General features: G+C 41.2%; 1 protein-coding gene across 1 annotated transcript in view; it reads left to right on the top strand.

Annotated features, from left to right (window-relative positions):
* usp47 (ubiquitin specific peptidase 47) overlaps positions 1-10,243 on the top strand; it is an 18,958-nt gene extending 8,715 nt beyond the window's left edge. Inside the window, 19 exon segments of the mRNA XM_020605085.1 lie at positions 1-131; positions 356-514; positions 1,067-1,198; positions 1,394-1,470; positions 1,729-1,784; positions 2,275-2,387; positions 2,480-2,581; positions 2,925-3,132; positions 3,770-3,885; positions 4,045-4,164; positions 4,308-5,112; positions 5,805-5,980; positions 6,058-6,138; positions 6,252-6,367; positions 6,566-6,684; positions 7,000-7,130; positions 7,357-7,404; positions 7,491-7,621; positions 8,251-10,243. The exon segment at positions 1-131 is cut by the window's left edge and continues 4 nt beyond it. Coding sequence (XP_020460741.1) covers positions 1-131; positions 356-514; positions 1,067-1,198; positions 1,394-1,470; positions 1,729-1,784; positions 2,275-2,387; positions 2,480-2,581; positions 2,925-3,132; positions 3,770-3,885; positions 4,045-4,164; positions 4,308-5,112; positions 5,805-5,980; positions 6,058-6,138; positions 6,252-6,367; positions 6,566-6,684; positions 7,000-7,130; positions 7,357-7,404; positions 7,491-7,621; positions 8,251-8,425 — 2,996 coding nt within the window. The 3' untranslated portion in view covers positions 8,426-10,243.
* Positions 10,244-10,252: the final 9 nt, after the last annotated feature.

The raw sequence follows: 10,252 nt of genomic DNA, 5'->3' as shown, positions 1-10,252 counted from the left end.
CCTACCTGCTGACACTACAGCTGAAGCGGTTCGACTTCGACTACACCACTATGCATCGCATCAAGCTTAATGACCGCATGGCTTTCCCTGAAGAGCTTGACATGAGTCCATTCATTGATGTGGAAGATGAGGTGAGAGCGGCAGTGGCAGTGTTTCTGATTTACATTAGATTAATATGTCTACAGAGACGTGAACTTTTTTTTTTTTGTGAGTTACTTTATTGAGCTACAGTATGTGGCACACTTTATTGAAATGCTACTCACAATATTTGTACCATATACTCTGTATGTCCACTGTGTCAAAACAATTTTTAAAACCTTGGCTATTTTTGTTTTTGAAATGACCCCCTCTCTAGAAGTCGCCTCAGACAGAGAGTTGTACTGACAGTGGAGCAGAGAATGAAGGTAGTTGCCACAGCGACCAGATGAGCAATGATTTTTCCACTGATGATTGTGTGGATGAGGGCATCTGCTTGGACAGCACTGGCAACACAGAGAGGATGTTGAAGCCAAAGGTAATCCTCTTGACTGCTCACTGTATTCATATGTACATATTGTTGATTGATGTTAATCTCCATAGTTAACAGATGCAGATGCTTTCGTAGTGGATGTGAGGAACCATTGAATGTTGGAGTATGTAAAGGTTGCCAATAATATGCTGTGGTTTTCTCAGTCACCAGATCTTAATACATTTTAACAGATTTTGGATCAGAATGTTAGACAGTTGACTCTCACCTTTAGTTGCTGTTCCAGGAGTGTAGTGATAGGGGAGACTCCTGGAAATATTATTGAGCAACTGCCTGCTGGTAGACAAAGCTGGAAAGTGATGATTTATTCCCCACGTCTTGTTACATGAGATGTTTCTTTTTATTCATAATGTCTACTGCACTTTCCAGATGATGACCTAGAGCAGCTGACACTTGGTACTTTGTATTCAGCACTCACAGCGGTTTTGTTACATACAGCTGAAGCTCTGTGCTCTGCATGCTTTTCCCATTTGCTTTTTCAAAAATACAACTTGGTTTTTGTTTCTATCTGAACAATAGGACTTTTTTGTCTGTTCTCAGAGTTTGCTGACCTTTGAACTGTTCTCCATCATGGTCCATTCTGGTAGTGCTGCAGGTGGCCACTACTACGCCTGCATCAAATCCTTCAGTGATGGCCAGTGGTATAGTTTCAATGATCAGCATGTTAGTAAGGTCAGCCTCAGCCCTTGTGTAACATGTTTTGTCCTCTTATACTGTTTAAATGTTGAGCAGAATGACATACCAGACTGTATTAGTGCTGTTTTGTTGTGTTTGTACTAATCTGTCATTTTAACATTCTACTTCTCATTACAGTGGTAGTAGCTGTTGAATATTATCAATAGGTTCCTTTGCATTTCTCTTGAGCAGATCACCCAGGATGATATCAGGAAGACATATGGAGGCTCCTCAGGGAGCAGAGGCTATTATTCTAGTGCCTTTGCAAGGTCAGTTGTCCCTTATCTTTATCTCCAACACTCAGTGTATTCATAAGCATCACGTTTACAGACAAGCGAACAGACATGAACCAGTTATTTACATCTGTGTTCCAAGAAGTTTCCTCTTTTATTATCGGTTCACTGTACTTTCAAATTCAGTATAAATTCGGAATAGGCAGTTACTCTTGGGACAGACTGAATGATGTTTTCTCTGTATAGGATATAGTCCACTACATTCATTAACAAGATATGTTTTCCTCCCAACAGCTCTACAAATGCATATATGCTGATTTATAGATTGAAAGATCCCTCACGGAATGCAAGTAAGAGATATGTTAAGTTAAATCTGTCATAATATTGCCACCAACCTGACATTTAAACATAAACATGACACATATTGGTTCTCTCATCTCTTAAAATCAACAACAAAGCCCTGTTCTGTGTTAAAGGACAGCAGTGGTGGTTTTCACCATGTTTTAGGATACAACTTGTTTGGGCTTCAAAACTGATGTTCATGTTTCTGAATTCATTAATTATTTTGATGTTGGCTTTCTCAAGGAAAGAGATTGAGACCTTGGCACAAAGCCCAGTCTGTGGACCACCTTATCTAAGCTTGCCTAGTACGAGTGTTTGTTCTGTGTTGGAGACATTGCATTCCATCACTCTCTAAAGAGACATAGCTTGGCTTTAGCTCTTAATTGAACATTATTCATTGTCATGTTAATTGTGGTTTGAGCACTCATACAATATGATAGAATACATTGCGCTGTCTGTGCTCCAGTCGATCTAATGTGTTCTCTGTTCTGTCTACAGAGTATTTAACTGTGGAAGACTTCCCAGAGCACATAAAGAGTTTAGTTCAGAAGGAGAAAGAGTCTGAAGAGCAGGAAAAGAGACAGAGAGAGATTGAACGCAACACCTGTAAGGTATATGGCCTTTTGGTTTGGTTAACATCCACAGTTTTGCTTGTGTGGATTTTATTAACTTTGATCTAATGTTTTTTCTTTTTCACCTTCAGATAAAGCTTTTCTGCATGCACCCAGTAAAGATGATGATGGAGAGCAAGCTGGAAGTGCACAAGGATAAAACTCTCAGAGAAGCAACAGAGATGGCCTATAAGGTTTGTTGGCTTTAATGGTTTTCTTCTCCATCTGGTTTTCTAACAGAATAGCTCATCGCTGCAGTGTGTTCCTACAGCTATCCACTGATTATCAAATGCAGGAGAATCCTTGAATTGAATCAGAGACTTTAAAAAGAAGGATTTTACTTGCAACCACTGTACCACAACAATTATGTAATACTAAGAAAAGAATTATGGTGGGTTTTGGAAAATGGCTGTAAATAATACTAATTATACAAAATTAATTGATATTGGCCTAAAAGATTCCTATATATGGACTAATTTCTTTTTATATAATGACAGAATTTACATTACTCACATTAATTTGTGTTCTGGATCTCAGCTGATGGAGCTGGAGGGAGTCGTCCTTCTGGACTGTTGTCGCTTGGTCAAGTATGACGAGTTCCATGAATACCTGGAACGTTCCTATGAAGGCGAGGAGGACACACCAATGGGCCTCCTGCTGGGAGGAGTCAAGTCATCATACATGTTTGACTTGCTGCTGGAGACCCGCCAGCCAGAGCAGGTATTCCAGCCCTACAAACCCGGAGGTCAGTAGCCTGCTATTGCTGAGTCACTAACTTTTCAGTTAGGAGTGTCTGAAATTAAAGACCACATAGCAGATTGTGTATGACAATTGTTACTGCAAGACAACTGTGATGTAGAGCTGGACAATATGACTGATGAATAATATTGTGATATTTTTAGACCATATTGTAGTACACAATATATGTCTTGATATTTTGACATTTCCTTTGAAGCTCTTGGTAAATACTCAGTTAACCCTTTGATGCATATGGTGATGCTGGTAGTCCCTGCAACATATGCCTGCATTAAAACATTCTGGTTTATTTGTTTGTGGTTTCTATTGGAACAATTGAATGCAAAACGAGGAAAATCACACCCAAGTTAGTTATGGTTTAACAAAACAGTGTTTATTCAGACCAGATGTCTGCACACAGTCGTTTAACAGTTGTTAAATGAAAATAAATAATGGCATGATGTAGGCCTATACAGACTGTAGCCTAGTTCAACAAAGACCCTTGGCAAAAACATTGCTCAAAGTAACAAAAAAGTGCTCTGCTTATGAGAGAATGTAATGTATACCGATGATGGATGTACATGGTCAGAATACCAGGCAAAATGACTGCTTTATATTTTTATGGGTGTGTTTCTGATTTTCTACAGAGGTGATGGTGAAGGTTCATGTTGTGGATCTGAAGAACGAGACCATCGCCTCTCCAATCAGTGTTCGGGCATACTTGAACCAGACAGTCACTGAATTCAAACAACTTATTGCACAGGTTTTCTTGTTCTACTCAGTTTCTTTCTCTCTTTGTTTGCCTCATTCAACTTTTTTATTCAGGAACATAGAAAATAGTAAAATACACCCTGTACACTACCTGTGAAAACATGACATTAGTCTTGCACACTAATGCCTTTTGTATGTGCTTTTTTCTCAGGCTGCAGGGCTGTCTGCAGAAACCATGCGTGTGGTTCTAGAGCGCTGCTATAATGACCTTCGGCTCCTCTATGTTCCAAACAAGACATTGAAGGCAGAGGGATTTTTCAGGAGCAACAAGGTCTCTGTCTTTTCTGACTTTTGTTTTCACTGTGTTATGCCAGTTTTGACCAAAAGTCAAGAGTCAGGACATCTGCGGTACTCTGAACACTGAAGCATGATAAAGTTTGATTCTTCCCTGTTTGTGTTTTATATTTTTATCAGGTTTTTGTAGAGAGCTCTGAATCGACAGATCTTCAGGTTGCTTTCACTGACTCACTCTTGTGGAAACTGTTGGATCGTCACGGGAATACAATCCGACTCTTTGTTTTACTGCCTGAGCAGTCTCCTGGAACCTTGGCCAACAGAACTCTTTACCAAAAAGTAGGAGGTGACTCTGATGTGCCCTTTGATGGGACAAAGGGTAACAGGAAATCTGTAGAGGCTCTCCTCGAGGAGAGCACAGAAAAATTAAAGAATCTGTCTCTGCAGCAGCAGCACCAGGGTTCCAGCACCAGTGACAGCCAGAAAAGCTCTGACGCCAGCGACTTTGAGCATATCGAATCCCCAACCCAAGAGGCTGACTCCAACTCTTCACTCTGTGTGGCGGCAGACAACAGAGAGTTAGAGAACCGGATCAGGGGCGCAGTTGGGAGCAGCGGTGGTGCCACCTCTGACGCTGACAACCACTTTGCCTGTGAGGAGCGCTCAGACTCTGAGGTGAACAATGATCGCAGCACCAGCTCAGTGGACAGCGACATTCTGAGCTCCAGCCACAGTAGTGACACGCTGTGCAATGCAGATAGCGGGCCCATACAGCTGGCCAACGGCCTGGACTCGCACAGCATCACAAGTAGCCGGCGCTCCAAAGCCCATGAGGGTAAAAAAGAGACCTGGGACACTGCTGAAGAAGACTCGGGGACCGACAGCGAGTATGACGACAATGGGAAGAGCAAGGCAGAGGCTCAGTACCTGTACTTCAGAGCAGAGCCGTGTTCTCAGGATGACTCCTCATGGGAAGCACAAAAATGTACAAACATTTTATGTATTATTCAATATAAATGATTAATCATCAGAACTCCCTTCCACAATTCAGTCTGAGCAATCTTATGAACACTTAGCACTTAATTAATAGGCTGCATTCAGATAGATAGACACCCTATGTTGAAACAGTACAGCAGGCTACGTTGTAGGGGGTGTGTTGTTTCCTGTGCCAGTGAAATACGATCCAGGAAGTCCAGCTGGACTGGATGTGTTTGAAGCTTATTGTATGGCAGAATGCAGCACAGTAGTTTGTAATGCTCACAGGCAGGTTTTACAACTCTGGAAAGTTATTATGGCTGCAACTTTTTCATCTGTGACAATCTCGAGGTGAACAGTAGAAACACGACGTTCCCGTCCTGTTGGCCAGTCACATGACTGATCATCCAGTGCTTTGCAGGATGACGTCACATAGTGTTACTGGAAAAAAACAAAAAGCAGGTCCAACATTTGCCCATAAGATGCTGTTTTGTTTTGGCAGAGCCCACCATGGTGCTAGTCCCTGCTATATTAACCTACTTTGTCGTTTCAAACAAATAAGAAGTCTTGTGTTTTTTCACCGTTTTGATAAACTCAGCCTTAGAGAAGAATGGTAGTGACCAACATATTCAGGAGATATTTTTCTTACTAGAGGGAAATAATTTTGAGAATATGTTTGTTATTTCTTGTGATCTGCTTTAGGTTTAGTGGTTCATGTGGACAAGAGAATAACATTAGCAGCATTTAAACAGAACCTGGAGCCATATGTAGGAGTCACCTCAACCCAGTTCAAGGTGTTTCGGGTGTATGCCAACAACCAGGAGTTTGAGAGTGTACGGCTCAATGACACGCTGTCATCCTTCTCTGATGATAACAAGGTCAGGATAAATCGTCAGAATTAATAAAATGTTAGTAATCTGTGCGAGAGTGAACTAAGATGTTTTACTTTCCATAGATAACCATTCGACTAGGAAGAGCACTGAGAAAGGGTGAATACAGAGTTAAAGTGTATCAACTATTGGTGAATGAACCAGAGGTAAGAAATAGGAATTTTTATTTTTTTTTTTTGTCACTGTGATGTACGAGACTTTGGTTAAAATGACCTGACTGTGTTGCTCAATATGCTGTCATGTGTTTTTGTGTTTTCAGCCCTGCAAGTTCCTTGTGGACACGGTGTTTGCCAAGGGCATGACTGTCAGACAGTCCAAAGAGGAGCTGCTTCCTCAGTTGAAAGAGCAGTGCAAGCTTGACCTCGGCATTGACCGGTAAGATTTTGAGATCACACATATTAAAGTGAATCACAAATCTGGGGCCATGAAATTCATTTTGAAACAAAATATAGGTGTGTATATAAAGCAGGTTATTACTAAGAGACAACATACAGAATAATCTTACCCTTACAGGTAAGTGGGTACAACTGGATCTTAAAGAACTAAACATTTTATGTATATGTGTGTGGTCAGGGTTCGTCTCAGGAAAAAGACATGGAAGAACCCAGGCACAGTGTTTCTGGATTACCATGTCTATGAGGAGGACATCAGCATCTCCTCTAACTGGGAGGTTTTCCTGGAAGTCCTTAATGGTAATACTTGCTCTGCAGATTCTGCAATATTTGGCTTTTGTCATACCTTAGGCCTGCTATATTGCCGTAATTCACTTCCATGTTACATTTTTAACTAGTTCTAAAAAAAAAATACTCAAAGCTGCTTTTTCACACACGAAAAGGTGAAATGATCTACTGCTATGAAACTAGCAGATAAATGTAGTACTGGAGAGTACAGTAGACCCAGAGTGCAGCAAAATGTACTTCACTGTGCTCATTCCCTGCTGACGTTTCAGGTGGAGTAAAGTACAGTTACTGTGTAACCTGATCCGTGGTCTGCTATCTGTTTGTCAGAGCCAGAGAAGATGAAGTCTATGTCACAGCTGGCTGTTCTCACCCGGAGGTGGAGTCCAGCTACACTGAAGCTGGGGCCCTTCCAGGAAGTGATTCTGGAGAGCAGTAGTGTGGAAGAACTTAAGGAGAAGGTACATCTGTCACCTGCTGAATGTTTATCTAATCACAATTTATGGTCATGCACCGCCTCCCTGTCTGAAAATGCTGCTCATGTATACTCATCATTGCTCTGAGTATTATTACTACCTTTTATTGATTAAATGAGATACGCTTTTCTTGATAGTGTGTGCATTCCTGTTTGCTGTGATATTGTGATATTTCTATCCATTTCTAATTATTTCTGTATTGTCTTTACAGCTTAGTGAAATCAGTGATATTCCTCTTGAAAACCTGGAGTTTGCAAAGGTATGTGAACTGAGTTACCTCAAAAATTACAATTTTTTTTCTCCATCTCTTACTTTACTGATAAGCCATATCTTGGCTGTGCGCAGGGCAGAGGAACATTTCCTTGTGATATTTCTGTGTTGGAGATCCATCAGGATTTGGACTGGAACCCTAAGGTGTCGACCCTTAATGTGTGGCCTCTGTACATTTGTGATGATGGAGCTGTGGTCTTCTACAGGTAAAAAAAAAAAAAAAAAAAAAAGCCCCAAAACAAAGAGTTCACATTCAAGCACAGGTTTAGGTTTTTGTCCTCGCAAATCATTTGACAGACACACAGGACTATGCTCAAGCAGTCAATCTCATCATTATTGCCGGACTATGAATATCTCCAAGTATTTATTGTGTTCATTAGGCATATGCCAATATAAAACTTCAAATGGTCTATATTATCTCAGATTAGAGAAATATGATTCCCTTATAAATTAATTACAAACATGGTTAACCCAAAATAATACACATTATTTTTAAATGCAAGTGTCAAAGTTATGTAATGACAGCACCACCTTCTACTATGACCTCAATAATAAAAATAGAATTTATTCATTTATGACAATTTCACCAAAAACTGAAACATTTTGAGCTTCATAAACAGATGTTAAGGTGGAAGTGTTGTACTGAATTGCATACATTTGTACAGGTGTACCTAATAAAGTGGCCGGTCAGTGTAATGTTACTCATTCTGACACCTGTCATCAGGGATCCACAGGTTAATAATTGAACATCAAATGATGTGCATTTTCAGAGCAATAATCATGTACTGACAAGTGTTGCCATCGTGCCCCCCCACCCCCACTCCCTGTATTGCAGGGACAACACAGAGGAACTTGTAGAGCTGTCGGAGGATGAGCGCAATGAGCTGATGAAGAAGGAGAGCAGTCGTCTGCTCAAGACTGGACACCGTGTCAGCTACTCGCCACGCAAGGAGAAAGCCCTCAAGATCTACCTAGACGGAGGCCCTGCCAAGGACCCAGGGCAGGACTGAGGCACCGAGAAACACTTCTGGTTATTTGAGGCATCTGGCTGCTGTAGCAGAGCAACCAGACTTCGGGACTGTCTCAGTGTCAGGCCTGATAGTGACTTGAACATCAAGCAGTTTTGTGAGGCTGACGTGTGCTCACCCTCCATTCTGGATCCTAAGACTGGCTCAGAAACCTTATTGTGCACTATAGTGTATTATATTGTAAAGTTTAAAGGGAAGTACAGAAGCTATTCATTATGGAAAAGAATCAAATACTATATTGATAAATGAATGCAGAGATGTTAGGACTGTGAAACTGGGCTGGAAGGCATCCATCCTATTTAAGTCTCCTGTCTCCTCCTATGTCAATCTCTTTCACACTTTTTCCCCAGCACCGTGTTTCTCTTTTTGTTTTGGACATAGTGTTCTGATCCATCTGTGACCATCTTCTAATTGCATATGCTCACGCCTTGTGATCGCTTTATTAGAGAAATTATTCTTATCATACAGTACATTGTTCACCTCCCTTCAAGACCAACAGTACATGACTTACCCAGCCTTACTCAGCCTCACCTCTTGTGGCGAAGCTGCCTGGGCACTCTCTGTGGCGTTATCATTCATTCACAAATTTGATGAATCAAAAAAGCAGCAATTAAAAATTTGTAAACAGGAGGTTGTTCCTGCTCCTATAATGCCAGAGTAATATGCTATGGGTTGTCCCTACTGTTGCTTGTTGTGCTTTAATAGGAGCTTTACCTCCTGTTAGTTCACCTCCATTAGATTTAGTAACACACAGACTATTGGTCCTTGTACTACAAAGTACAGTGAAGCAAAAGCAAGTAGACACTGGGTACATCTCTTGTCTCTTATAAGCATCATTGTTTCCCTGACTTGCATCTTTTCCTTGTTTCTTAGTGCTACTTGCAAGATGCAAGTAAAAATGCGTGGAGAAACGTGAGGAGAAAAGACTTGAGGAAACATCTTATTAATGGCATGAAACGTCCTTTCTTCCAGTCCATCTGAACTGACCAATCACCAGTTTCTCATAAAGGAGCATGTCAGTTCACAATAAATTTCGCAAAGGATGGTCTCGTGTATCCTCGCTGATGGCTCCTCTAGCACCATCCTTGGTACTTGCTCCTCAGTCCTCAGAGCCAATATAAGACACTTGGAACATCCTACATCCTCGTGTGACCGAAACAAGTCAACAGAGGGTGCAGGAATGATTTTATAAGGGACATGAAATGGGCTCAGTGTTAAGAATCTTTTTGTTTTGTTCTCGTTACTTTTGTTAGGTTGCTCCAGACATAATTTTCCAGGTAGGTCTCAGGAGGCACCAGGCATCTGTTATCTATATCAGCCTTTAGGTTTGAAAGTGGATTATGCTCTTTTTGGGTTTTTTGGCACCATGTGAACTGGGTGTACATGTCATCCACATGTTCGTATGTGATGTTGTACTGAGGGGAGGGAGCTCTCTGGGGTTTTGGCAGAGAACGTGAGGATGTTTTTGGCGCTTCTACCTGCTGCTGCTGCTGCTACTGCTGTCGCTGATAGACTGTCACCAGAGGGTGGAGAAGGCCCACTGGACGTCTCAGTCTGTCTGGGCAGCTGCTCTGAGGACTGAAGCTCAGCATATTGGCCCTTCTGGGCTCCTGATGCTGTCACCAGCTGTTCACTGTAGAAATGCCAATATCTGAAGAAACTTTTTGTTGTTGTTGGTTTATTTCTTTTGAGACTTAAATCCTGTGTGAATATAGTTTGATTTTAGAAATGAATTAAAATGTTTGTTTTTTTTCCACAACAGTTTTCTGTCACTGTAAATTAAAACGGCTTTTTAACTCACTTCAATTG

The sequence above is a fragment of the Monopterus albus genome, unplaced genomic scaffold (assembly GCF_001952655.1).
Source record: "Monopterus albus unplaced genomic scaffold, M_albus_1.0 scaffold4.1, whole genome shotgun sequence".
Classification (NCBI taxonomy): domain Eukaryota; kingdom Metazoa; phylum Chordata; class Actinopteri; order Synbranchiformes; family Synbranchidae; genus Monopterus; species Monopterus albus.
This window is presented reverse-complemented; position numbering and strand designations above follow the sequence as displayed.